This window comes from Ochotona curzoniae, unplaced genomic scaffold (assembly GCF_017591425.1).
Source record: "Ochotona curzoniae isolate NIBS_2020 unplaced genomic scaffold, NIBS_Ocur_1.0 scaffold_1852, whole genome shotgun sequence".
In the NCBI taxonomy this organism is placed as follows: domain Eukaryota; kingdom Metazoa; phylum Chordata; class Mammalia; order Lagomorpha; family Ochotonidae; genus Ochotona; species Ochotona curzoniae.
This window is the reverse complement of record NW_024467087.1, coordinates 15,426,109-15,452,357: the sequence shown is the minus strand read 5'-3', so window position 1 is coordinate 15,452,357 and position 26,249 is coordinate 15,426,109. Positions and strand designations below refer to the sequence as shown.

Sequence of the window (26,249 nt, the reverse complement as noted above, 5' to 3'; positions counted from 1 at the left end):
GACGTTAGCCACCAGGCTACAGTGCTGGGCCCAAATTTATCTTTTTTTGTGAAGACTGGAAGGTATGATGGGAGAGCGTGAGAGAGAAATGGATCTTTCATCACGTCAGCTGTTTCACTTTTTCCAAATAACTGCAATGGTTGTGATTGGGGCAGGCTGAAGCCTGGAGCATGGACCTCCATCCCCGTCTCCCACATCGGTGACAGGGGTCCAAGCACTTGGTTCATCTTCCACTGCACATTACCTACCGACTGGGAGCTGGCTTGGAAGTGGAACAGCCAAGATTTAGTCTGGTGCCCATATGGATGCCAGCATTGCAGACCCCTGTACCACAACAGCAGTCCCAAAGCTATCTCTTAATTTCATTTTCCATACACATTTTCAAATGCCCTCAGATTAGTAACAGGTCACATTTGCAGAGTGTCATGTTGGGGAGAAGTGAGTTGATACTGTATCATCTCTGTTGGAGGTGGAAGTGGTAGTGTCTTCTAGGTTGTAGTGTTGATACCGCTCAGTATGTCAGCGAAGGAACTGAAGAGTGGGTAGCCAGTTGAAACTTTAAAGGCCATTTTGGGCCATGGGTGACATTTTAAAAAGCCACTGCTTTCTGAAAAGAGCTGCTGGGTTTAATTACAACTGGTTGGGCTTTCCAGCTGTCTTTGACATCTGGAAATTCTACAAAACCTGGTAGATAGAACCCAGCTCTGGTATGGCTGTATGACGAGGGTGTTTATCAGCAATAGACTAGCAGCGAATAATACCTCCAATAGCTCAGGGTTCCCTATACCAAACTTTTTTTTTTTTTTAAGATTTATTTTATTTTTATTGCAAAGTCAGATATGCAGAGAGGAGAGACAGAGAGGAAGTGAATCTGATGATTCACTCCCCAAGTGACTGCAACGGCCAGAGCTGCATTGATCCAAAGCCAGGAGCCAGGAACTTCTTCTGGGTCTCCCATTCAGGTGCAGAGTCCTAAGACTTTGGGCTGTCCTTGACTGCTGTTCCAGGCCACAAGCAGGGAGCTGGATAGGAAACAGGGCTGCCGGGATTAGAATTGGGGCCAGTATGGGATCTTGGTGCGTTCAAGGTGAGGACTTTAGCTGCTAGGCCACGGTGCTGGGCCCATACCAAACTTTTTAGCAGAGAAAAAGCATAGACTGTAAACAGATCTTTCTGCAATTGAGGTATTTTTTTTTAGAAGCTTTATTTGTTTATTTTGAAAGGCAGAGTGATAGAAAGACAGGGATCTTCATTGACCAGATGACTAGGGCTGGGCCCAGGTCTCCCATGTGGATAGCAGGAATTTAAGTGCTTGAGGCACCATCTGCTGCTTCCCAAGCACATTAACAGGGCACTGGATTGAAAACAGTAAGCAGCACTCAGACTAGGACTCTGATAATTTGTATGGGCTCCCAAGTGCTGGCTCACCCACTCTGCTACAGTATCTGCCCCTGAAGCAGTCCTTTTTTTTTTTTTTTAAGTTTTATCTATTTTTATTGGAAAATCAGATATACAGAGAGGAAGAGAGACAGAGAACATTTTCCATCCACTGATTCACTCCCCAAGCAACAGCTGGAGCTGATTCAAAGCCCGGAGCCAGGAGCCTCCTCTGGGTCTCCCACGGGGGTGCAGGGTGCCAAGGCTTTGGGCTGTCCTCAACTGGGTTCCCAGGCCACAAGTAGGGAGCTGGATGGGAACTGGGGCTGCCGGGATTAGAACCAGCACCCATATGGAATTCTAGCTCTTGAAGGGGGAGGATTTGCCAATTGAGCTCTTGTGCCAGGTGCGAGAAATTTTTTATCCACGGTTTCACCCCCGAAATGGTTATAGTGGCTGGGACTGGGTCAGGCTGAAGTCAGGAACTCCCATTTGAATCTGCCAGGTGGATGGCAGGGGGTCCACCTGGGTCTTCTTCCACTGCTTTTTTCCCAGACCATCAGTAGGGAGCTGATTTGGAAGTGGAGCAGCCAGGACCTGAACTGGTACCTTTATGGGCCCCTGAATTAAAGACAGTGGCTTTACCTGTTCTGCAACATTACTGACCCCTCATTTATATTGTAGCAAGGAAGATATTAAAATGAATTGTTGCTTGAGCACAGATCTACTGACAGTGGCAAAAGGCAGCGTATATGACACTTGGGTTTAAAAATTAGCTGTGGTTAATTTGTACTCAGATAATTGGCAGTTGATTTTATTGCTTTGCCTTACTCAATTTTACTTATTTCTGTGGCTGTCTTCATTGTGAAAGTAAAGAGGAGAGAATTTTTTGAGAGTAAGGGAAGCAAAAGGCTTCCATAGACTTGATTTTTACATGGAATTTTTGGTTTCTGCATGATGCAGAAAGGATTTATCTTTTTCCTAGTAGTTTAACAAGTATTTATTGAGTGTGTATTGTATATCTTATTCATGCATGGTATTATTTGGAGAGGACTGTTAAAAAAAACAGGAAATTTTCTTTAAAAAGATTAATTTATTTGAATGGCAGAGTGACAGAGAGTGGGGATCGTGGAGTTGGAGGGAAGAGATCTTCCACCCACTGCTTTGCTGTTTGCTCTCTAAATGTCTGCAACAGGCAGCACAGGGCCAAGCTGAAGCCAGGTGCCAGGAACTCCACTTGGATCTCACATGTGGTGGCAGGAACCCAAGTACTTGGGCCTTATCCACTGCTTTCCCAGGCACATTAGCAGGGAGCTGGGTTGAAACAGGAGGAGCCAGGGCTTACGTTTATTCTCCAGTGACATGGTATGCTGTAGTCCCAAGTGGCAACTGTACTTGGTGGGCCACAGTCCGCAACCTCTGATAACAAGTTGAATTAATACTTACAATTTGAAATTCTTGGGCTGATATAATTTAATCAGAGATGTTTAGATATAGATTTATTTTAAAATTTTAAAGATTTATTTATTTTTATAGGGAAGCCAGATAGAGAGGAAAAGAGATGGAGAGGAAGATCTTCTGTTCGCTGATTCACTCCCCACGTGGCCACCAGTGCTGAGCCGATCCAAAGCCAGGAGCCTGGAGCTTCCTCCAGGTCTCCCATATAGGTGCAGGATCCCAAGGCTTGGGCCATCTTTGACTGCTTTCCCAGGCCATAAGCAGGGAACTGGATGGGAAGCAGGGCCGCAGGGACACGAAGCGGCACCTATATGGGATCCTGGGTGTATGCAAGGCAACGACTTTAGCCACTAGGCTATAGTGCCGGTCCCAGATACAGATTTATTTTTGATTAAGTAATAAATATTAATATTTTAATAATAAGTGCTGAAATTAATTGAATCCATTAGCTAGATCTGGTTTGGAGTGAGAGAATATAGATAAAATAACCTGATTGTAGTCTCTCCAAATATTTGTGTACAAGGTCTAGGAGACTAAAAGAAGTGAAAGCTGGGTGAGGAGGAATCCTCTTTAAATGAAAAATTCCAAGAATCATGAGTGCAATGTATGCTGAAAGAACTGCAGAGGGTCGTGGTGGCAGCCAACAAGAGGCAGGACACAGGAGTATCACAGAGGGGAATCTAGTGGCCTAGTATAGTGTTTCAATTTTGGATGGCACTAAATATTCTCATGGCGCTGCTGAAGACCAAGACTAAGGACACCAAATCCTAGTTTTGGTCTAGAAGAAATCAGAAGTGCTTGAAAATGACCTTGCTTGGATCTGGCACGGTAGCCTAGCAGCTAAAGTGCCTTGAATGCACTGGGATCCCATATGGGCGCCGGTTCTAATCCAGACAGCCCTGCTTCCCATCCAGCTCCCTACTTGTGGCCTGGGAACCCAGTTGAGGACAGCCCAAAGTCTTGGCACCCTGCACCCCCACCCCCGTGGGAGACCCAGAGGAGGCTCCTGGCTCCTGGCTCTGGGCTTTGGATCAGCTCCAGCTGTTGCTTGGGGAGTGAATCAGTGGACGGAAGATCATCTTCTCTGTCTCTCTTCCTCTCTGTATATCTGACTTTCCAATAAAATAAATCAATCTTTTTTTTTAAATGACCTTGCTTACTTTGGTGACACTTTGAGGTGGTTTTGCATTTTAAGAAAGGCTGAGTAACTTCACAGTGACAACTTTAGACATCAGTGACACAACTTGAACAAAATCTTGTAGCCAGGGCTTGGGTCTAGTAAAGCTATGATGAGAGTTGTTCCTCAAATGAAGTAAAAGCATTTCCTTATAGCAGTAATTGGACGTGAATCATATTTGAATAATAGAAAAAAATGTAGTTTGGCAATGGGTACAGAAGCTAAAACAATTTGGTTTTGTTGTGGTGTAGGGGATAAAGCCACTGGTTGTGGTGCCAGCATCCCATATGTGTGTTGGTTTGAGTCCCAGTTGCGCCAATTCTGATCCAGATCCCTGCTAACATAACAAAAGGTAACACAAGTGACTGGATCCCTGTTAACCATGTAGGAAACCTGAAAGACGTTTTGGTTCCTGCCTAGTTCATTGTGGCCGTCTGAGTAGTGATCCAGCAGATGGAAGATCTTCTTTTCTGTGTCTCTCCCTCTGTGTAACTCTGACTTCCAATAAATAAATGAATGAAAGAAAGGAAACGTGTGTGGAAGATTCAAACTTTCATTTTTGTTTACTTTGTTGTTGGACTAGATTAGGTTTGGTCCCGGTATGCATTTTCAGGTTATTCTGTTTTAGGGTGGGATAGTATATTCCCATTTTACAGGTGATGTGCCAGGTGGACCTGATGAGATGGTCTGAGATGGCTGAGCAGTGCTCTGCAAGTTTTTGTTAGTGGAGTGTTTCACTTTTCAACATGCTACTTGGTTGGGTGGTTCTAAATGGGTTTGGGAAGTTCCTCAACATTAGATCATGCCAGAAAAGACAGTATCAGGAATAAGGTGATGTGCAGAGTGATGAGACCAAAGGGCTTAGTGGATGGATTTGGATAAGAATGCTCACAAGGGAACTCTGGGGAGATGGCAAGCCCTGGGCACTCCGCAAGGTGACTACTTTGGAAGTAACTACATTCATTTGCTTTAGTAAGCTTTCATGTGTTTAACAGACAGTTAACATTCTTTTGTATTCAGTCTCATAAATGTTTATGGGGAAGGTTTTTAAATGTGCAAGTATCCAAGGAGTCTATGAAGATGTCCATACTGGAACCATGTGCAGCTTTCTTGGTAAATGTTTGGTAAATACTCTATAGCCTTCTCGGTAAATATGAGAATTGATGTATCTAGAAGAAACAGGATCCTGTGTCCTTTGTAATACTGATCCCTTGGGGGTAGACAACAGTGGAAATATTTGGATGGGAAAAAAAAAAGCCCCATGGGAACTAGAACGTGCTAAAATAAATCTAGTCAAGCAGAAGGTTGGGTGAACAGCAAAGGATCTTTCCTTTTCTTTTTCCTTTTTTTTTTTTTTTTAATTAGAGTGAGAGAAAGAGAGAGAGAAAGGTCTCCCTTCACTGATTCAGTCTTAATGTCTGCAAGGCCCAGGGCTTACGCTAGGCCAGGACCAGAGCTGAGCAATTGGAACTCAATTCAGGTCTCCTATTCAAGTGGCAGGAACCCATTTACTTGAGCCATCACTACTGCCTCCTATATTAGAGGAAGCACAAGTTAAGAGCTATGGCCAGCAGTCAAACCCAGGCACTCTAGTGCAGCATACAGACACTGCAGCTAGTTACGTTTCTACCTCTCTTTTTTCCTGTCTTCAAATTGCCTGATAATTTTTTTCCCAGTTGATGTTATATATGCATGTTTGTGAGTGGTGGTAGAAGAATCTGCTTTGCATAAAGGTAGGCAAATAAAATGATTGAGATATGTATACGCTCGTGACTCTGGACTTACTGGGAATGACATTTGGTTCATGGGAGGGAAAGATGGAGGGGGCTATGAGGAGAATATTAGCGTACCTATGTATGAAAAATCATTAAAACAAAGCAATTTAACAGCATGGTGGTATATCAGGTTAAGCCACTGCCTATTGATACCAGCACCCCATGAGTTGCCAATTCAAGTCCCAGCTGCTCCACTTATGATCCAGCTCCCAGCAAATATTGCTGGAAAAACAGTAGAAGATGACTTAAGTGCTTGGGCCCATGCTATGTGCATGGAAGATCCTAATGGAATTGCAGTCTCTTGGCTCTGGCCTGGCTTAGCTGCAGTGTTTGCAGTCACTGGGGGAGTGAGCTAGCAGATGGAAGATCCTTCTCTCTGTTTTTGTCTCTCTCCCTATAACTCTGCCTTTCAAATAAACATATCTTTCTGTTACTTATTTGAGAGACTGAGTTAAAGAGAGAGGAGTAGGAGAGAGAGAATCTTCCATCTTCTGGTTCAGTCCCCAACTGGCTGAAATGGCCAGAGCTGGGTCAGACTGAAGCCAGGAGCCTGGAGCTTCTTCCAGGCCTCCTACATGGGTGCCATAGTCCAAGCCCTTGGAACATCCTCCATTGCTTTCCCAGGCACATTAGTAGGAAGTTGGATAGGAAATGGAGCAGCCAGGACTCAAACCAGTGTTCATGTGGGATGCCAACATCATAGGCAGAGACTTAACATGTAATGCTACAAACCCAGCTCCTCAAATAAAGAAATATTTAAAAAAATAAGTTGGGAGAACTTCCACATAGTGGGACAGTGGTTGAGTTCTATAATGAAGTTGAGAAAGCAGGAATGTTATTTACCTGTTGTATGCACTTGGAATGAGGCAGAGTAACAAGGACGGTAAGATCTGTAGTAGGTGTTCCATGTCTAAAGCCGGTAAAATTCTCCTTGTAGGGTATGTGTGTACACTTTCATGTGGAAAACAATGACCTAGAGAAGTTTTAACTTTCCATCTAAAGGCAGGCCTGTGACAAGGCCGGAAGCCGTAGCCCTTTCACTTTAGCCCTAGGATCTCCATGTCAGGGGTCTCTTGGATCTCCTTAGGGGTGGCTTTGATCCTGCTTTTGCTGGAGTGGAATAGTGGGATGACCTTTGCAATGCGTGTGTCAACCTCGGTCTTAGGGGAGCTTTCCTGAGAGCGCTGGCTTTTGATTGGAGCACTAGGTCCCAAAGTTGATTTTCTTTACTTATTAGTCATCACTGACCTAATCCTCCCTGCTTAAACTGTCTACCGGCCACTCCTATCCTCTTGAGGATCAGTTCAGAGCCAGGCTTTGAGATGAATATTTTCCGGCTCTTTCATTTTTAAAAGTCATAATTGCTTCCAGGTCACTGAGCAGTATGAACCAAAAGGAGCCTAGGGGAGTGCAATAAGATTTAATTTAACAGAGACCTTCTTAGTTTGGAGTTTCTAGTTTGCTATCTTGGTGGTAGAGACCAACCATGAATAAAATGAATAAACAGGCACTGTTTCCTGCTGTATGCGGTGGGTCTGTTTGTGTCACCTTGGATCATCCTGTGCTTACTGGGTCTTTGGACACCAAGGAAGCTACACGACTCTATAGCGCTTGTCAGCTGGAGGAATACCGTGTCAGGAGTACCTTGTAAGAGTCAAGGTTTAAAGCTTCTGAAACATTCTCTACCTGGCAAAGAACATGTGTTCAGTAGATTCTAAATTGTTTCTTTTTGTGCCCTTCTCCTCCTCATATGCGAGAAGACCATGATTGTGCTTGTAGTTCTTTTGAAATCTGCTTCATTTTCACTGGTATCTTCGCTCCAAAACAGAGAAAAAAATGTGACCCTATCTATAAAATTGCCTTTGAGATTCTAGTGCTGCCCATGTGCTATTTATTGGTAACTCCCCTCGCCCTGACACGGGCTGTCATTTGATGTTGTTCTTCCTCTTTTGACAATATATTCTCTAAACTTTTCTAAAATGTCTGTCGTCAGTGCCTCCCCACAGTGTTTCAGTTTGGCCCGTGATGGGGAAATATTTTAGGTTCCTCAATTTCATTTTTCTCCCTTTTGCTTGTTTTATGTCATGGGCTTCTCTTTTATGCCTTTCCTACCTGCCCTTGTTTTCTAGTGCTTTTTTTTTTTTTTCCTCTTGGATTAAAAAAAAAGATTTCTGTTTCTGTATGATTTCTCTTGCATTGCCTGCTGGTCCTAAGCTTAGCTGTTGTTTTCACCATTGAAGAGTTATTGCTCTCCTAAGCAGTCTGTTTTCATTTGGGGTTCCCCCGTTCATAGTGCAATGATGAGTCTGGTTAACTGCTCTCGCTGCTTATTTGTTAGATTAATTTGGTTGAATCTTGTTCAGTTTTCTACTTCAGTGTGTATGTGCCTCCTAAAACTGGGAAGTTGGAGTTGTTTCAGCTAAGCCCTTCACTTGGGTTTGGTGGAGCAAACATGTACTCTTCTTGGTCCTTCCCATGAGTTGACTATGACTGTGCCTTTTGCATTTCCCCCCACATTGTAAGGAAAGTTCACAGTGTTCCCATCATCTTCCACTCACAGTTTCCAGCATTTGATTGTTGGGCCAGGCAGCTGTTCATTTCTTTCTTTCTTTTCTTTTCTTTTTTTTTTTTTTTTTTTTTAAGATTTTTAAAATTCTTGTTGAAAAGTCAGATATGCAGAGGAGGAGAGACAGAGAGGAAGATCTTCTGTCTGCTGACTCACTCCTTAAGCGTCCGCAATGGCTGGAGCTGAGCTGATCCAAAGCCAGGAACCAGGAGTTTCTTCTGGGTCTCCCATGCGGGTGCAGGGTGCCAAGGCTTTGGGCCGTCTTTGACTGCTTTCCCAGACCACAAGCAAGGTGCTAGGACACGAACTGGTATCCATATGGAATCCCAGGGCATGCAAGGCAAGGACTTTAGTCACTAGGCTATTGTGTCGGGTCCAGCTGTTCATATCTTAACAATTACATGTTTGTGACATCTGGGAAAATCTTTTCAGGTGTTTCGTAGCCTTGTGCCTGTGCTTCCTGGGTCATCTGGGATTACCAGGTTTCCTCTAAGTTCCTTTGCAGAACTTTGCCTTTGATGTAATGATTCTCATCCAAAAGCCAGAGGGAGAGCACACACGTGAGTACCAGTGGTTAGAGCAAGAGCAAGCTAAGATGCGAGGGTGTGTACCAGTGAACCCTCCCTTGTGTGGCATATCTGTGAGGTTTTTCCTTTTTGATCCCCTCTCCTGAGTGGTTTACAATTCAGCAATTACTAATTAGATTGGACATGAGGTAGCAAAACAAAACCCTAAGCCTACTAAAGGATGACTCTCCAGAGACTTAAGAGTCTATTTTGAAGAGCTTCTCAGTCATTCTGGCTACGGAGACATTGGCATACACTGACCATTCTGACACCTCCTTTCCTATGTGGGCCTCAAGGCCAACAGGAACCTGTTGTCATTTTATAGCATTCCCTTTGCTTTCTCTGGATCAATAGGACCGATACTGCTCCTGTATTCTCCTGCCTGCATTTCTACCCTCTCTTCTCTCCCTATGTGAAGGGAGCAATAGGCTTCAAATGGAATGAGGTGCACCTCTGAAAAAGAAACCATGGTAGGAGCTGAGGAGGCAAAGCTTTAACTGGGTGATGGATCTCTAGGATCTCATAACAATGGGGTGTCCAGTATTGGCTTTGCTGTCTAGGAAGCTGTAAAATGTATATCCTATGGTCGTTGTTTTCCCTTTAACTTGATTTTTCTTACTTTTAGCTTGTTTGATCTAAAAAAAAAAAAATCTTTATCCAGGTGATGTTCCCTTTTAAAATACAGGGATTTCCCCCCTCTGATTTCTGCCTCAGATCCTAGGAACCACTGATCCCCTCTAGATAGAGCCAAAGTAAGCATGGATGAAAAATCCATGTTTACTGACATGTCTGCTGCCTGTGGACGTGGAAGGACTTCAAAAGTTCATGCAAAGTGCATATCAAGAAAACAGCATGTATGGATTTTGATTTTTATACCAAAATTAAGTTCCCTTTTAATTCTATTTTGTCAAATTAAAAAAGATATTTATTTATTTGAAAGGCAAAGTCTAAGAAGGAGGGAGGAAGGGAGGGGAGAGAGAAAGTTTATGCCCTAAATGGCTGCGATAGCCAGGTCTGGGATAAGCTAAAGCTAAGAATCTCATCCTGTCTCTTACATGAGTGGCAGGGGCTCAAGCACTCAGGACATCTTCTGTCTTCCCAGTCACATTAGCAGGAAGGTGAATCAAAAGTAGAATAACTGGGCCTGGAACTGGTAGTCCAGCCGCTGTCACATGTGCTAGCTTAACTTGCTGTATTACGACACTGGTTCCTTCCATAAACTCTTTGAACTACCCACATATTTAGGTAGCAACGAAATCTTGTACTTTGTGTTGAAATTCACTTTGTGACAAGAATGGCCCCTATCCATTGCCTGAGTCCTCTAATGCTTCACAGAGAGAGAAGATGGAAAAAGTATTTGATATATCAGCCAACAGGCTGAGCCATTATTTCTTTTTAAAGACTTATTTTTATTTATTTGAAAAGTAGAGTTACACAGACAGGGGAAGAGAGAGACAAAGAAAAATGTCTTCCATATGCTGGTTCACTCTCCACATGGGTGCAACAGCCAGGGCTGGGCCAGCTCAAAGCCAGCAGCCAGGAGCTTCATCTGCATCTCCCATGTGAGAGCAGGAGCTCAAATACTTAAGCCAACTTGCCCTGCTTTCCCAGGCAGAGTAGCAGGGAGCTGGATCAGCAGTGGAGCAGCTGAGACATGAACCTAAGGCTATGTTGGATGTGAACACTGCAAGTTTAACCCATTCTGCCACAACATCACTTTGAGGCATTGTTTCTTAAACTGGAGATGTTCTGAACTATTGTAAGAGATCGTCAATACTTGATTAAGTAGGATGCTAAGTTTCTAGAGGCCCCAGCACTGTGGCATAACAGGTTAATCCTCTGCCTGTTGTGCCTGCATACCAAATAGCTACCAGTTCATGTCCCAGCTGCTCAGTTTCCAATCCAGCTCCCTGCTAATGACTTAGGAAAGCAATGGAGGGTGGCCCAAATAGTTGGGCCCCTGCCATCCATTTGGGTGGGAGACCTGGAAGAAGCTCCTGGTTCCTGGCTTTGGACCTGCCCAGCTGTGGCTGTTGTAGCCATTTGGAGAGTGAACCAACAAGTGAAAGATTTCTCTCTCTGTGTGTCTCTCCTCTCTATACATCTACCTTTCAAATAAAAATAAATAAATCTTTTTAAAAAACTTTCTAAAATTACACTAACCCACATAACTGTGTTAGTAATGTTTAAAAGATAATTTTCAGCAAAAGGTAAAAAAAATCATGACTCTCATATAGATAAAAAAAATGAAAATGTGTTAAAGATTTTATTTCGTGCAGTAATCAGCAGGGGAGCCAAGACAGACTTCATAGACAGTTGAAAGAAGAACCCCCAAAGCACAAATTTATATGGAGTGAAGAATTGTATTGTAAATGGAGGCACAACTGCTTTTTCCCCAGTGATGTGGAAAGTGTGAGATAGGACAGAGTTTGCATATCCATCAGTTACCTGCCATTCCCACAGGCCCCAAGCAGCTTGGATGATGATGAGTCAGGTTAGAATCCAGCAGCCCAGGATGTGCTATAGATACTTTGCAGTTTTGTCTGTAGTGAGTAAGCGTGGCGGACTCTGTTCTGGTTTCAGTCCTATGCAACACACATTTACTGAATGCTTACTGTATGTAAGACATTTCAGAGGAGCCAGAGACAAAAAAGGATGATCCTTTTTTAAGAATTAGTTTTATTTTGAATGTTATTTTTAAAAAGATTTATTTATTTTTATTGGAAATCAGATATACAGAGAAAAGTAGAGATAAAGAGAAAGGTTTCTATTTGCTGGTCCACTCCCCAAGTGGCCCCAGTGGCCAGAGCTGAGCTGATCCGAAGCCAGGAGCCAGGCGCTTCTTCTGGATCTCCCATGCGGGTACAGTGTCCCAAAGTTTTGGGCTTTCCCAGGCCACAAGCAGGAACCTGGATGGGAAGCAGGCCTGCTGGGATTATAACCGGCATCTATATCGGATCCTGGTGCATGCAAGGCAAGGACTTTCTTCACTAGGCTTCTGCACTGGGCCCAATGTCATGTTTAGGGGGATGCACACCCACCTATGTGGGCCTCCAGTTAAAGTGGGGAGGGTTGAGGTATGGAGGAAGGTGGGTAAGGGTGATACTTCTTTTTTTATTTTTTAAGATTTATTTACTTTTATTGCAAAGTCAGATATACAGAGAGGAGGAGAGACAGAGAGGAAGATCTTCCATCCGATGATTCACTCTCCAAGTGACCACAATGGCCAGTGCTGTGCCAATCCAAAGCCAGGATCCAGGAACTTCCTCCAGGTCTCCCATGCAGGTGCTGGAAACCAAGGCTTTGCGCTGTCCTCGACTGCTTTCCCAGACCACAAGCAGGCAGCTGGATGGGAAGTGGAGCTGGATTAGGACCAGTGCCCATATGGGATCCCGGCGTGTTCAAGGCGAGGACTTTAGCTGCTAGGCCACGACGCCGCCAGGCCCAGGATGATACTTCTTTCTTAAATGATCGTCTAGTTGTCTGGAGGGTGGATGTCGGCAGATGTTCCACTCAGAATCAGGGCTATGGTGGGGGGCAAGGGAGGGCGGTGGTAGGAATTAGATGTTTGAAGAGAACCAGAGAGCGAGGGGTTAACTGATCAGGGTCAGAGCTAGTGGGGGGGTGGGATTTACATTTAAGCTGGAAGGGTGACAGAGAAGAGGAAGTGGGGTAGTGGGGTCACAGGAAGGGGCCAGCTGAGTGAGGAAACAGCCCAGTTCTGAAACTGGATGGTCTGTTTATAAGGAGGGGTCGGGAGCTGAGGGTGGTGAGAGCAGCAAGGCTAATGGCAGGAGAAGGCACACCAGAAGCCTGGAGAGGGCTCTGAGCCCAGGTCGTGAGGACCCCCTAAAGGCTGTGCTAAGAACACGACGTGATTCTGAATGTTTTTGAGGCAGAAGGGGATGACATTTTCGAACAGGCACTTCAGATGAGTTGTTTGTAGAATCTAGAGATTGGAGGCCAAGGGAGCAGTTAAGAGGTGAGCATAATATTCTGGATAAGAGATAAAGGCTTACATCAGGGAAGTGGCAAGAGAGGCAGAAGGAGAGGATGGAGATGGCAATATTAAAGTTTGGCTCCTGATTGGACCTGGGCAGTGAGAATGGAGAAGGAGTTGAGGAAGTTTACAGAAAAGGAAACAGTAGTGCTATTGACTAAGATGGGGAACATGCTATGCACTAGGCATAGGGGCAGAGAACAGTTTCATGAGGACATATCATGAGTCTGACTTGAGTCCTGATGGGTTTGAGGGATTCAGGAGACATCCATTTGACAGGAATTTGTAGGTAGCTGGAAATTCCGGTCTGGGCCTAAGGCAGGAGATCAAAACTAGATACAGACTTGAAAGTCATCATTACACAGGGGTGAGTTGAAACTGTTGGAGATCAAATACTGAGAGAGAGATGAGGGAGCAAGGCTGCCATATATACCAGAGCTGCAGGAGCCAGAAAGAGGTCCAATAAAGCAGAGAAAGAAAAAAGAGGCAAGTGTCAGGGGATGAGGAGAGACCAAGACAAGAGGAAGACTGAAGGCAGAGGCAGGAAGAGGCAAGAGCAGACAGTGGTGGAGAAGGGAAACGAGGAGAAACTGAAAGGGAAACTCAGGAAAGTGGCAATGTGTGAGGTAGAGTTAGAGAAGAGAGGTATTAAAGTTGTGAAAGAGGGGTGTGCTGCGAAATAGAAGAAACGTGGAGGAAAGGGGAAGAAAAAGACAGCTGGGAGAGATGAGGAGGAGGAAGAAATACCAGGAAGAGGAATAGATCAAAATGGGAAAGAAAGTGGAAGGGGAAAGATGAAGGAGAGACGGGAAAAGGGAATGGGGGGGGGGGGGAGAGTATGAAGGAAGACAGAAGAAAGAAAAGATGGGAAAAGGGGGCAGAAGTGAGGTGAGACAGCATTAACATGGGTTGATGCTTGGGAAGTGCCCACAGTGTTGGAAGGGGGAGAGACAGGCCCCAAAGAAGCTGGGAAGGAGATGGGGAGGTGTAAAGCAGAGAGGTGAGGGCAATGGCACCTTTGAAGTCCCATGAGGCACCCATGAGGTCCACGAAAAGTAAAGGGCTGACACATCTCTGCTCTCCGACCACCTCCTTCCTTCCTTGTCTCTTCCTGACCCTTTCTTGATCTTAGCATCTCCTTCTTTGAGCCTTTACATACTCTCTTCGCTCTGCCTGGAAAGTTTTTTTTTTTTTCCTTGATAACCACATTGCCTGCTCCTTCACCTTCATAATGTTGAAATATCTTCTCAGTGAGGCCTATTCTGATTATTTTGTTTCAAACTGTAGTCTGCCCACACCCTAAACACATGCCCAAGACTTTCCTTGTGCCCCTTAACCTGTCTTGCACCACCTTCTAACATGCTATGATGTAGAATGATTTGATGTATTTATCATCCAGCTCTTCTCTCTGCCATGGAAGCTGCACACAGATAAGGACTGTGGTTTATTTTGTTAATTGTGGAATCCCCAAGACCTTGCACAGTGCTGACACATAGTAGGAGCTCAAGATATACTTGTTGACAACATGTTGCTCTACTCCTGAATAATGATAGGATGCCCATTGCTACTTATAAGTATACTTCTACATTTCAGTACTGTATTTACCATGCCAGGATGTGTTGAAATATGAGAAAGGTAGGCATCATTTTCTGTCTCCCAGGACATATTAGCAGGAAGCTGGATCAGAAGCAGAGCAACTGGGACTCAAACCAGGCACTCTGATATGAGATGTGGACATCCTGAGTGGCTGCTTACCTTGTTGTACCATAACACTCTATCTCTTTTTCTTAGTGCCTCATTTTCCCCAGAGGTGAACTGACCATGCAGTGGCTGACACCATGCAAAAGCTGGACATTGGCTGGTGAAGGGGGATGGGGTGGGAGATAGGGATGACAAAGTAATAGCAAGGGACAGGGGCAGAAGTGCGCATTGATAAAACATTGGTGTTTGCTTGTTTATTGTCATAGTACATGGAATATTGTACCTGATTTGAAGGGAACTTCCTTTCAGGTTAGATGTATGTGTTATGTCTAACTTAAAGGCAGAATGCTTTTGAAGGTCTTATGAAGAATGTATCTGCTTCCACTAGAGAGCTTCATTTGGCTGCATCACTCCCATATCTTTCAGTGCACCATTTATATATGAGTATCACCCTCTAATTGTAGTTGGTTAGGCTTAGGCTAAATAAGTATAGAAAAATATACTCTTGTCTCACTTTTCTAATAAATTTCCTTGAACACTGAAGCACTTTTGTCTTTCAGAATAATTTAAAAATCACTCTAGGGGCCAGCATTGTATTATAGGGGGTTAAGCCACTGTCTACAATGCCAGCATCCCATGTTGGAGCACCGGATTGGGTCCTGGCTGCCCTATTTCTGATCCAGCTCCCTGCTAATGCACTCTCAAAGAAGCAGAAGATGAACTAAGTACTTGGGCCCCCTGATACCCACATGGCAGACCAGGATGGAGTTCCAGCTCCCAGCTTCAGCCTGGCCCAGACCTGGCTGATACAGGCATTTGGGTAGTAAGCCAGTAGAAGGAAGATCTTCATTCTCTCTCTCTCCCTTTCCCTTTCAAATAGTGAAAAAAAAATTTTTGTAAAGTCACTATAGGTGATTAGCAGTGTCCTCATCTTCAACCTGAAACCTATAAGTTCCTGGAAAGCTGGTACTATCTCTTCCATGTTTGGACCTGAATTTTTTCATAGTGATCTAGCTTGGGAATGAGACTGCTTTAACACGCAGATGCTATAATTCCTTTATTGAGATGTTGGTGTGTAGAAGGTGGTTATAGCAGCTGTCCTTGTTCCCAGTTTTGATGTCTTGGGATTCTTTTTCCCCAGGGGGAGTGGCCACAACAGGTCTTATCTGGTGGTGAGTGGCTGTCATGATCTCTACGGCACCGCTCTACAGCGGCGTGCACGACTGGACCAATTCTGACCGGATTCGCATGTGTGGCATCAACGAGGAGAGGTGAGGAGGGTATCAACTGTTGCCAGATTTGGAGTGGCATCTAGTCACCCTCAGGGAAGCTGCATGGAGTGGGGCCTGGGAGAAGGGTCCTTGGGAGGCAATTGAGTTGTTTCTAATATTCTTGAGCTGGCATGGACTGTGTGAGGGGCCGGCTCTGTCATGCTGTGTCTGCTCAGGTGACCTGAAGTCAAGGAGGCCAGTGGATGACCTTTTGCGAGCTAGGATTCGTCTCCTCATTAAGACTTGTTAGATTGTAGAGTAGAGCAAGGGGAAGGAAGCTTAGGTAATGGTGATTTTTTTATTTGCTACATCAAAGGGTGGTGCTCAGGATACCTGGAAGATATTTTTGGTCCCTGACCTGGCCCTAGAAGAAAGACTGTTTTGTCGTGCAGCTTTAATAGTGAGAACTGGTGGTGGGCTTGCTGATGGACAGCCCTTTCCTGCCTTGCAAGGCCAAGGATAATTCGCAGTGAGATCCTTATGAAGTGTCAGAGGAAGATGAGACTGCCTGATAATGTTTTTCTGTAAAATAAAGAGTTGGTGACACCTGCCTGATCTGAGTGTATCTTCAGTTTCCTTTACACCAAAAGTATTTGATGGACGCTGAGATAGACCACTTCCTGATCATGCTCCCCTACCAAGGGCCCTCAAAATGGCCTTTCCACTTTATGGTTGACTTTCATAACCCTTAGCCAAAGAAGTGTGTCTGGTGATGGTTTCAGTGCCTCTCCCATTTGAAGAGGAAGGCCTTGTTCTCTTATGCTTTCTGGAGTCTCACTGTTGTTTCAGCCCATTGACTTAAAATTCAAAGGTGCCAGAGAAATCACCTAGAACACAGAACAATATAGCTTTGTTGGAATTCATGATCTGGTGATTCTTGAGTCAGTGTTCAAAGCAGGTGCATAAGTGTGCATGTCGGGGAGTATTGGTAATTTTGAAGGCAAAAAGGAATAGATATCTTTGTGTTTATCTCCTTTCTTCTTCTGTACCTAACTGGAGAAGTAAGTACTTGTCTGAGGTTAAGGTTAGGAGAATAGACCTTTTTTATTTTCTTAAGCCATTAGTGCCTGATAGCTTAATGTTCTCTGCACTGAGGAACAAGTTAGAGATGGACTTAAAAGGAATGTAATTTTAGAATCTAAAAGTCAAGACCAAGGAAAATACGAAAGAATTCTTCTTAGATGCAACAAGAGAAAGGTTATTCTCCTTTGTGTGTGAGGTGTGTGTCCTTGGATGATTAGTAAGAGATGACCCAGGGCAAGGCAGGGTGGTGCTATTGATTTGTGTAAGCACGTGTTAGCAGGTCACGTTAATCTTGTTATAAGTAGTCTTGACTTTGATGCAGAGGGCTTGACTACAGGTTTCAAAAAAAATCAGTAGACAAGTTCCCTCGGTTCACTGTCCGTTCTAAATCCTTGCCAAGAAAGGAGCAGGAAATGGGCTTGAAATCTGATTTTCCCTCTTTATGGATCTTTCTCGGGATGCTAAATTACCAAAGATACCTAGTGGTTAAGATGACCTTTTAAGCATTGTCACTTCTGATCTCATCCACCTTTTATTGTTGCCTTCTCGCCAGAGTCTAGGCCGTGCCACAGCCAATTTTCAAAATGTAATTCCACCTTATTTTAAAAACCATTTTTCTCAGCTCCGTACAACTTGTGGAACTTGGACATGGGGTGGTGGGGGAGGGCAGTAAAGCTGCAGTCAGGGGTAGACTATGAGAGTCAGGCTTTACAAGCCTGCCCAGGTTCATCAGACACAACTGAGGACCCCGGCCCTGGAGACTGGTTTTGTGCTGCCTTGGCAGCATGGGGTGGGGAGGGGACTCCAGCCAACCCTTCAGTGAAATCTCTGTGGGTCTGCTTGCCTGCTTCCTTTCCAGCACAAACTCATCCTGCCATCCAGCAAACACTACACACATACTGATAGTCATGGAACATGGATGATAAGTGCCACAGGGTGGCATATCCAGGGTCCGTGGTAGTCTCGAATGACATACTTCCTGAGGAGAGGAAGGGAAGCCAGTATCCTGTGAGCCTGGGCTGGAGGATGAGTAGGAATAGGACAAGCAAAGGGTGTGGAATGTGTGTTTGCCAAAGACCCGCAAATAAAGGAAACCAGCCTTGGCCTCGCAGCAGGGCACTCTGCAGGGACTGGAAGGACGGCGCCCCCAGGGTGTGTTAGGCTGTATACTTTTCTCCTGCAAGTACTCTGAGCCCAACAAGAACCAAAAAAAGGTCCATCCAGTTGTTTTTTTTAAAGATTTGTTGATGTTTGTTGGAAAGCAAGATTTATAGAGAGAAGTAGAGATAAAGATATTTCATCCACTAGCTCACTTCCCAAATGGCCACAATGGCTGGAGCTGAGCCAATCCAAAGCCAGGAACTAAGGGCTTCTTCTGGGTCTCCCGCTTGAATTCAGGGGTCCAAGGATTTAAGCCATCCTCCACTGCTTTCCCAGGACATAAGCAGGGACCTGGATAGGAATTGGAGCAGCCAGGACACGAAGCTGTGATCATATGGGATGCCGGCACTTTGCAAGGGGAGGATTAGCCAGTTAAGCCACTGCACTGGGCCCAGTCTGTGCAATTTGAAAGGGGTGTCAGCCCTTAACCATTAGGAAAATGGCCCGAGATGGCTGAGGCCATTTCTGGTTTCAAGTTCAGCAAACCTTGCACATACCAGCCTGTAGCATCTGATAGGAAGAATCAGCAGCTGGGTTTTCAGTCTGTTTTGACCTTTTGCTCTCTTGTCCCATTCTTTCCCACCCCAGCTTGCACCCTCATAACCCTGCCTGGGGGACCTAGCTGTCACCAGGCACCCCTACCCTGCAAACTATTCCTGTCCCAGGCGGGTCTCCCAGTGAAACACTTTAACCTTTGCTTAGCACTACACACCCTTCTCAGAGGGTTTCAAGCCTGATTGCTTGACCTTGCGCTCAAGCTTCAGGGGCTGGCAGTGAGGCATGGAGTCTGGCTGGAGCAGCCAGGCCTGCTGGCACTGCTGCCATCACTGAGTTTCCTTTCAGCCTGGCTCTGTGGCTTCTCTCTCGTGGTGGCTGCCTTGGAGGCCAGACTTTTTGCTTTCAAGTAGGATTGCAGGCGTGGGAGCCCATCAAGGGGCAGCAAGTATGCAGCTTGCTCCCCTTTGTATGGTCAGCAGGGGAAAGAATGTAAATAAATAAGCAGGCCTTCTCCCTTCCCGTGTGAGGTTAGTGAGAGGGGAGACTGCTGCTGCCTTCCCTGCACTCCCGTCCTCCCCCAGAACCATCGATTGGCATGTCTAGTTGGAACATGCTTCCCCCTGGCCCAAGGCTGGATACAGGTTGTGCTTGTCTGGTCTCTCGGCAATTTATATGAAAGGAACTTTTCCTTTTCTCTCATGCCTTTCCTTTCCGTCTCTTCCCCAACACCCCCTACCCCTGCCCCACCCAGGCAGCACCAGAAGCCCTTGACTCTCCTTAGGCTCATTTCTTTTCATCATCAACAGTCATTTCCAGCACTGGAACCCTCCCATTTCTGCCAGCCTAGCTGTCACTTCAGGAGAACAATCCTCCTTCTCCCTTACCTTGTTTTTTCCCCGTTGCTTCCCTTACCCCAGGCACACCTTGGGATTCCCCATTTTTTTGTGGGAGGGTGGGAATTGTCAGCAGGGCCCTTCCCTTTTTGTTGGGGTTGCATCCAAGTACCCCTGACTGTTAACCATTTCACCAGGGCAGTTGGTGAGGGGGCTGGGGTAAGAATGGGGTGGGGTAGTGGGTACAGATGCAGTGCCTTTCTCTGGGGCAAATGGGGGCACACAGGTCAGGCCCACCCAAGGAGAACACCCTAGTATCATTTGGTCCCTTATTCTGTAATGCTGCCCTCCTCCCTGGCTGCTCCCAACCGAGGCTCTGGTGTCCTGGGCTTATTCTCCAGGGCAGGGGACAGTGTGTTCTTGTGGTCCTTCTTGCTACAAGTTTCACAGGTATTTTTCCCTTTCTATAACTTTACTGTCCCAGTCTAATCCTTATCCTCAGCCCCTAGCTGCCCCTCAACCAGAATATAACTATTTTGTAAGATTCTTAACTTTGGGGAGGACTTTTTCAGCAGGTGGGGGAACAGTTGAGTTTTTCTCTCTCTTGGGACCCATCTCTCTGGCCTTGAGCCCTTCCCGCCAGCATATGCCAGGCTGATTTTGAGCCTATGACCTCGAGGAAGTCTCCCTTCCGGAGGGGAGAGAATATGGTAGTGCTGGGAGGCCAAGGGGAAAAGTGAGGGGGGGAGGTGATGGGTGGGGAGGCTGGGATGGGATGGGTTACAGGCAAGGGTAGGAAAAGGGTAGGAGGGGGCATGCTGGCAGGAGCCAGATGAAACTGTAGAGGAGTAGGAAATGTTCCCTGGTGGGAAAGAATTAGTGACTTTAAAATGCCACCCAGCATGCAGTAACATGGTGGCCTCGAATCACTATCTGCACTGATGCTACTAAGCACATGTATCTGCTCTAGGCAGACTGATCAGGTGAACAGGTGACAATTCAGGCAGCCTAGATTGGAAAACACAATGTGACCAGCGATTTGTTTTAGAAAAGGATTACCCTCGTGGCACCAACCTCCAGCTCCCCTTATGGACTTCAAATAAGACAGCTTTTAAAACAAAAATGGCCTGCATGCCTTCTGAGGCCTTCAGGAGGTTCCTTCACTCTGTAGGGTCATGCCTTGTCCATCCTGGGGAGTCCCCTGATGGGTAGGCTTGGGTGTTGGGGGTTGAAAGAAGGTACTGGGAGTCCTGCACACTCCCAGTGGAAGCTTGCCATTTAAAGGGAGCAACAAGTTGAAGTTGGACTAGGCAGAAATCTGTAAAACTGGATGTGTAAACTGGGCTTTTTAACCCAGACCTCCCCCCACCCTGCTTCCTTATGAGCCCTTGCAAGCTGCCAAGGGGAGGAAAATGGGCAAGTTTTGTGGGAATGCAGGCAGGCAGCAGTCAGCATTCTGGGGAGGGTGGTGATGGGTCATAAACCGGGACCTTATATCCCTTCTCTGGTTGTGTCTCTCATGGCAGAAGAGCACCTCTTTCTGATGAGGAGTCCACGACAGGTGACTGCCAGCACTTTGGATCTCAGGAATTTTGTGTCAGCAGCAGTTTTTCCAAGGTAAGGGGTTGTGAGGAGCCACCTGCTGCCCACCAAAGAGTAGAGCTGATCCAGCCAGCTAAGCCTGCATCCCAAGGAAAGGGGCTGGACATTTGCTGGGACTTGCTGAAGATGGGAAAGCAATTGGTTGGCTGCCATCCATCGCTGCTTGGTGCAGTTGCCAAGAGGAGCAGCTCTGGCCTTTCAGGGGCCTCAGGACCCTTGCACCTGCCACAGGGAGGCTAGCTGAGAGGAGCAATGCTGTTTTGTCATTGCAGGTGGAGCTCACAGCAGTTGGAAGTGGCAGCAATGCCCGGGGGGCAGACCCAGATGGCAATGCGACAGAAAAACTTGGGCACAAATCAGAAGAGCGGTGTGATGAGCTCCAGCCGAAAATGGACTATGCGGGAAACACAACCGAGGCCGAGGGCCTCTTGGCACCACTGAGCAGCATAGGGGACGGCCTCAAACTGCCCCCGGGTGAGAGTGCCGAGGCTGGCGAGAACAGGGCCAACTGCTCCTGGACTGCCCTCAGCCCCTCAATGAGCAAGCAGACGGAGTGCTCCCCAGCACCGGCTGGGGCAAAGGCTTTGGACTCTCGCCATACTGTCGGGGAAAAGAGTACCTTCATTTTGGCAACTCTGGGAACTGGAGTCCCCGTGGAGGGGAGCCTGCCTCTGGTTACCACTAACTTTACTTCGCTGCCTGCTCCCATTTGTCCCCCTGCTCCTGGTGCAGCCTCTGTTCCCCCGTCAGTTCCAGATTCATTCCAGGTTCCCCTCTCTGTCCCCGCTTCTGTGCCCCATTCTGGGCTCGTTCCAGTCCAAGTTGCCACTTCAGTCCCAGCTCCTTCTCCCCCCTTAGCACCAGTCCCGGCCCTTGCTTCGGCACCCCCCTCCGTGCCCACACTCATCTCTGACTCGAACCCTCTCTCCGTTTCAGCATCCGTCTTGGTGCCTGTGCCAGCTTCTGCACCCCCATCAGGCTCTATTCCCTTGTCAGCTGCCGCTGCTCCTGCCCTCTCAGTCCCGGTCTCAGCACCGCCCTTGGCTCTAATCCAGGCTCCCGTGCCCCCTTCAGCTCCTACATTAGTCCTCACTCCTGTCCCCACTCCGGTTCTGGCTCCCATGCCGGCATCCACCCCTCCTGCCGCTCCTGCCCCTCCATCCGTGCCCATGCCTACTCCGTCCCCATCCTCTGGCCCATCTTCCACTCCCACCCTCATCCCCGCCTTTGCTCCAACGCCTGTGCCTGCACCCACCCCAGCCCCCATCTTCACTCCAGCCCCCACGCCCATGCCGGCTGCTACACCAACTGCCGTTCCCACCTCGGCACCCATCCCGGCCTCTTTCAGTTTGAGCCGGGTATGTTTTCCTGCAGCTCAGGCACCAGCTATGCAAAAAGTTCCCTTGTCCTTTCAGCCAGGGACAGTGCTGACCCCAAACCAGCCACTGGTATATATTCCACCTCCGAGCTGTGGGCAGCCACTCAGTGTAGCCACACTGCCAACCACCCTGGGCGTCTCTTCCACTCTGACGCTCCCTGTCCTGCCATCCTACCTGCAGGACAGATGTCTTCCAGGCGTGCTGGCTTCCCCAGAGCTCCGCTGTTACCCATATGCATTTTCAGTGGCCCGGCCTCTGACTTCCGATTCCAAGCTGGTCTCTCTGGAGGTGAACAGGCTTCCCTGCACCTCCCCATCCAGCAGTATCGCCACCCAGACCACGCCCGAAGGGGTCCCTGGGCCTTTGGCAGATACCTCCCTCACCACCACTTCTGCCAAGGTGCTTCCAACCTCTCAGCCTTTGCTGCCGCCCCCCAGTGGGAGCTCGGCTCCACTGCATCCCACCAAGTTGCCGGGCGGTGCTGAGCAGCAAACCGAAGGGACTTCCGTTACTTTCTCTCCCCTCAAGTCACCGCCACAGCTGGAACGAGAGATGGCCTCTCCATCGGAGTGTAGCGAGATGCCCCTCGACCTCTCCTCCAAGTCCAACCGCCAGAAACTTCCATTGCCGAACCAGCGCAAGACGCCCCCCATGCCCGTCTTGACCCCAGTGCACACCAGCAGCAAGGCCCTCCTCTCCACGGTCCTCTCTAGGTCTCAGCGTACAACCCAGGCTGCCGGCAGCAATGTCACCTCCTGCCTGGGCTCTACTTCCTCACCCTTTGTCATATTCCCTGAGATTGTGAGGAATGGAGACCCGAGCACCTGGGTGAAAAACTCCACCGCGCTGATCAGCACCATTCCTGGCACATACGTGGGAGTGGCCAATCCAGTGCCTGCCTCTCTGCTGCTGAATAAAGATCCCAACCTGGGCCTCACCCGAGACCCCCGCCATCTCCCCAAGCAAGAGCCCATCTCCATTATCGATCAAGGAGAACCCAAGAGCACCGGCACCATGTGTAGCAAGAAGGGTGGCCAGGCTGGTGCTGAGGGACAGCCAAGCACAGTCAAAACTCGTTTCACCCCAGCCCGCATTGCCCCTGGACTGCCAGCATGCCAAACCAAGGAGCTGTCCTTGTGGAAGCCGTCGGCGCCAGCCAATATTTACCCACGGTGTTCAGTCAATGGGAAACCCACCAGCACCCAGGTCCTGCCTGTTGGCTGGTCACCGTACCACCAAGCGTCTCTGCTTTCCATTGGCATCTCCAGTGCCGGGCAGCTGGCTCCCAGTCAGGGGGTGCCCATCAGGCCCACCAGCGTCGTTTCTGAGTTCTCCGGCATGCCAGCTGTTGGCTCTGGTGAAGCCGTGCACGGACTGCCTGAGGGGCAGCCACGGCCCGGGGGCCATTTTGCTTCAGAGCAGGACACAGTCACAAAGAACAAAACTTGCCGGATCGCTGCCAAGCCTTACGAAGAACAAGTTAGCCCCATGCTGCTAACTCTGAGCCCGCAGACAGGCACCCTGGCGCTGTCTGTGCAGCCTAGCAGCGGGGACATTAGAGGGACTCAGGGGCCTGAGGAATCCGAGAGCCACCTCGGCCCTGACAGCACCCCTAAGCTGGAAGGCTCCCAGGGTGCTTGTGGCTTAAAGCTGGCAGGAGATGCGAAGCCCAAGAACCAGGTGCTAGCCGCCTACATGTCCCACGAGCTGGTCCTGGCCAGCCCTCCAAGCCTACGCAACCCGCCTGAGCTGCCTTTGCTACCTCATGACAGCCACTCCCAGGAGCTCATCTTGGACGTGGTTCCGAGCAGCAAGAGGGGCTCCAGCACGGAGCTTTCACAGCTTGGAAGCCAGGTGGATCTGGGGCGGGTGAAAACTGAGAAGGTGGATGGTGATGTGGTCTTTAATTTAGCTACCTGCTTCCGGGCTGATGGCCTCCCAGCCGCTGCCCAAAGGAACCAAGCAGAAGTGAGGCCAAAGGGTGGGCAGGCACGAGTGAAACGGGAAAATGTTGGGGTCCTTACTTGCAAGAACCAGTGGCAGCCAGATGACATGATGGAACCCGTGCCTCCCAAGAAGAAATGTGGCAAAGAGAAAGAAGGCGAAGAGCACCAGCAGCCACAGGCTAAGCCTGTAGTCCGGAGTTCCATGGGGCCCAAGGTGAGTCCCTGGCGGGGCAGGTGGTGAGCGGGGAGGTGAGACCCCCTACAGGTTTGCGGAACTCTTCTGAGCTCAACTGCATGTGCCCCTGGAGTAGCTGTGCAAACCAAACTGACCAGAAGGCCTTATCAAAAATGACCCACCGTCCCCTGTCTTTGACTGTTAAAAAGTTACCTGAACCATTTTTTAAAATTATAATGTTTATTTCATGGGGGGATGAGAGAGAGAGAGAGAGAGAGAGAGAGAGAGAGAGATAGAGAGAGAGAGTGTGTGTGTGTGTGATGCAACAATCTGATTCACACTCCTTCCAAACGCCTGCAATGGCTAGGGCTGAATGGGAGCCAAAGCCAAGGTTTGGGAACTCAACCTATGTCTCTCATGTGGCTGACGGGAATCTCATTTCTTGAGCCATCACCCCTCCCCTGCTAATCCCTCTGCAGCCTGTATTGGCATGAGGCTGCAATCAGGGGCTGGAGCCAGGTATTGAGCTTAAGTATTTCAATGTAGGTTGTGTGAGTGTTTACCTCCAGACCATCTGTCCATCACACTGTCCCCTTTCTAAAGTCACATCCTGCATATATGGTGTTTTAGCCTGGGGAAAGGCTGGCTCGTATGTTTTAGAATGTGGGGGCTGATTCTGTCCTTGGGGTTAGGGAAGCAATTGTCCTAGATGACGCTGGAAAGTAAAAGAGGGTATTGGTGACGGAGATTAATAACAGACTGTGTCATGCATAACCACTCTTCATTGTCCTATACCAAGTTAACTGCTGGCCTTGAGACTTTGGGCTCAGGAAGGGAAAGGTCCTTTGGCAGGGTTATTGCTTGTACGGCAGGGGCAGTCTGCTAAGGATTTCCATGAAGTCCTGTGAGGTCAGACTCAGTTAGCTTCTAGGCTAATCTTCCTGTTTCCTAGTGTTCTCATGTTTGAGGTGGCGGATTTGGGTTTGGCTTGTTAGGAATCTAGCGGATGAGGCAAGTGAATATTCAAGTGTTGGTTCATCATAGGCTGTGGATGGTTGTGGTGTGGTAGGCAAAAGAGTGGGTCAGGAGCATGCTACTTGAATCCATTCCTCCAGAGAACAGCTCCTAGGCCATTGGTAACCCAGGAAGATTCTGAAAACAGTTGAGGACAAGATTTATTCAGCAGATAGAGCAATGGAAGTTCTGTTAACAAGCTTACAAATCTGATATTGGTAGACATTAACAAATACTGTTCTAACTGGAGAGCTGCGAGTTTGTTCATAGCACAAGTTCATTGTCTTCTTTGATGCATAGACCATTGTGAGAAGCTGATGAGAGCCATGAATCCTGTCACTAGAAACACAGCCTCAGATTTTTGCCAGTAATTTCACTGACTTCGTGGGCGCAACCCCTCCCCAAAGGCTACCTACAGACTACAGGTTAAGAATCCCTGGAATAGAATTTGGGTAGATTTGACTCAGTAGCCCCACCACCACCCCAGGGTGTCAGAGACGAAGTAAGAACTTAGGTCATGGTATGGAACAGTTGGTAACGTAATAGGAATAATATTCATTCATGTCATTGGGTTTGGTCCTGTTGCCCTCTTCCTTTATACCAAGGGCTTTCTACATATGCTATTTAATTGTCTGAACGGGAACTTGGTGAGATGAATGTCGCACTCAACTTATGGGTGAGAAAATGAAGGAAACAGGCTCAGAGGGGATAAGTTACAGTTGACACA

At 47.5% G+C, this 26,249-nt stretch overlaps 1 protein-coding gene across 2 annotated transcripts in view; it reads left to right on the top strand.

Annotated features, from left to right (window-relative positions):
* Nucleotides 1-26,249, top strand: part of BCORL1 (BCL6 corepressor like 1) — a 69,260-nt gene that overhangs the window by 9,678 nt on the left and 33,333 nt on the right. Inside the window, exons 2-4 of one of the 2 annotated variants that reach the window (XM_041000016.1) lie at nucleotides 15,762-15,891; nucleotides 20,933-21,023; nucleotides 21,281-24,547. In XM_041000016.1, the coding sequence (XP_040855950.1) occupies nucleotides 15,806-15,891; nucleotides 20,933-21,023; nucleotides 21,281-24,547 (3,444 nt within the window). In that variant the 5' untranslated portion in view covers nucleotides 15,762-15,805. Of the gene's footprint in view, nucleotides 1-15,572; nucleotides 15,892-20,932; nucleotides 21,024-21,280; nucleotides 24,548-26,249 lie in introns of those variants that run through there. The other variant, XM_041000017.1, reaches the window with a different exon arrangement.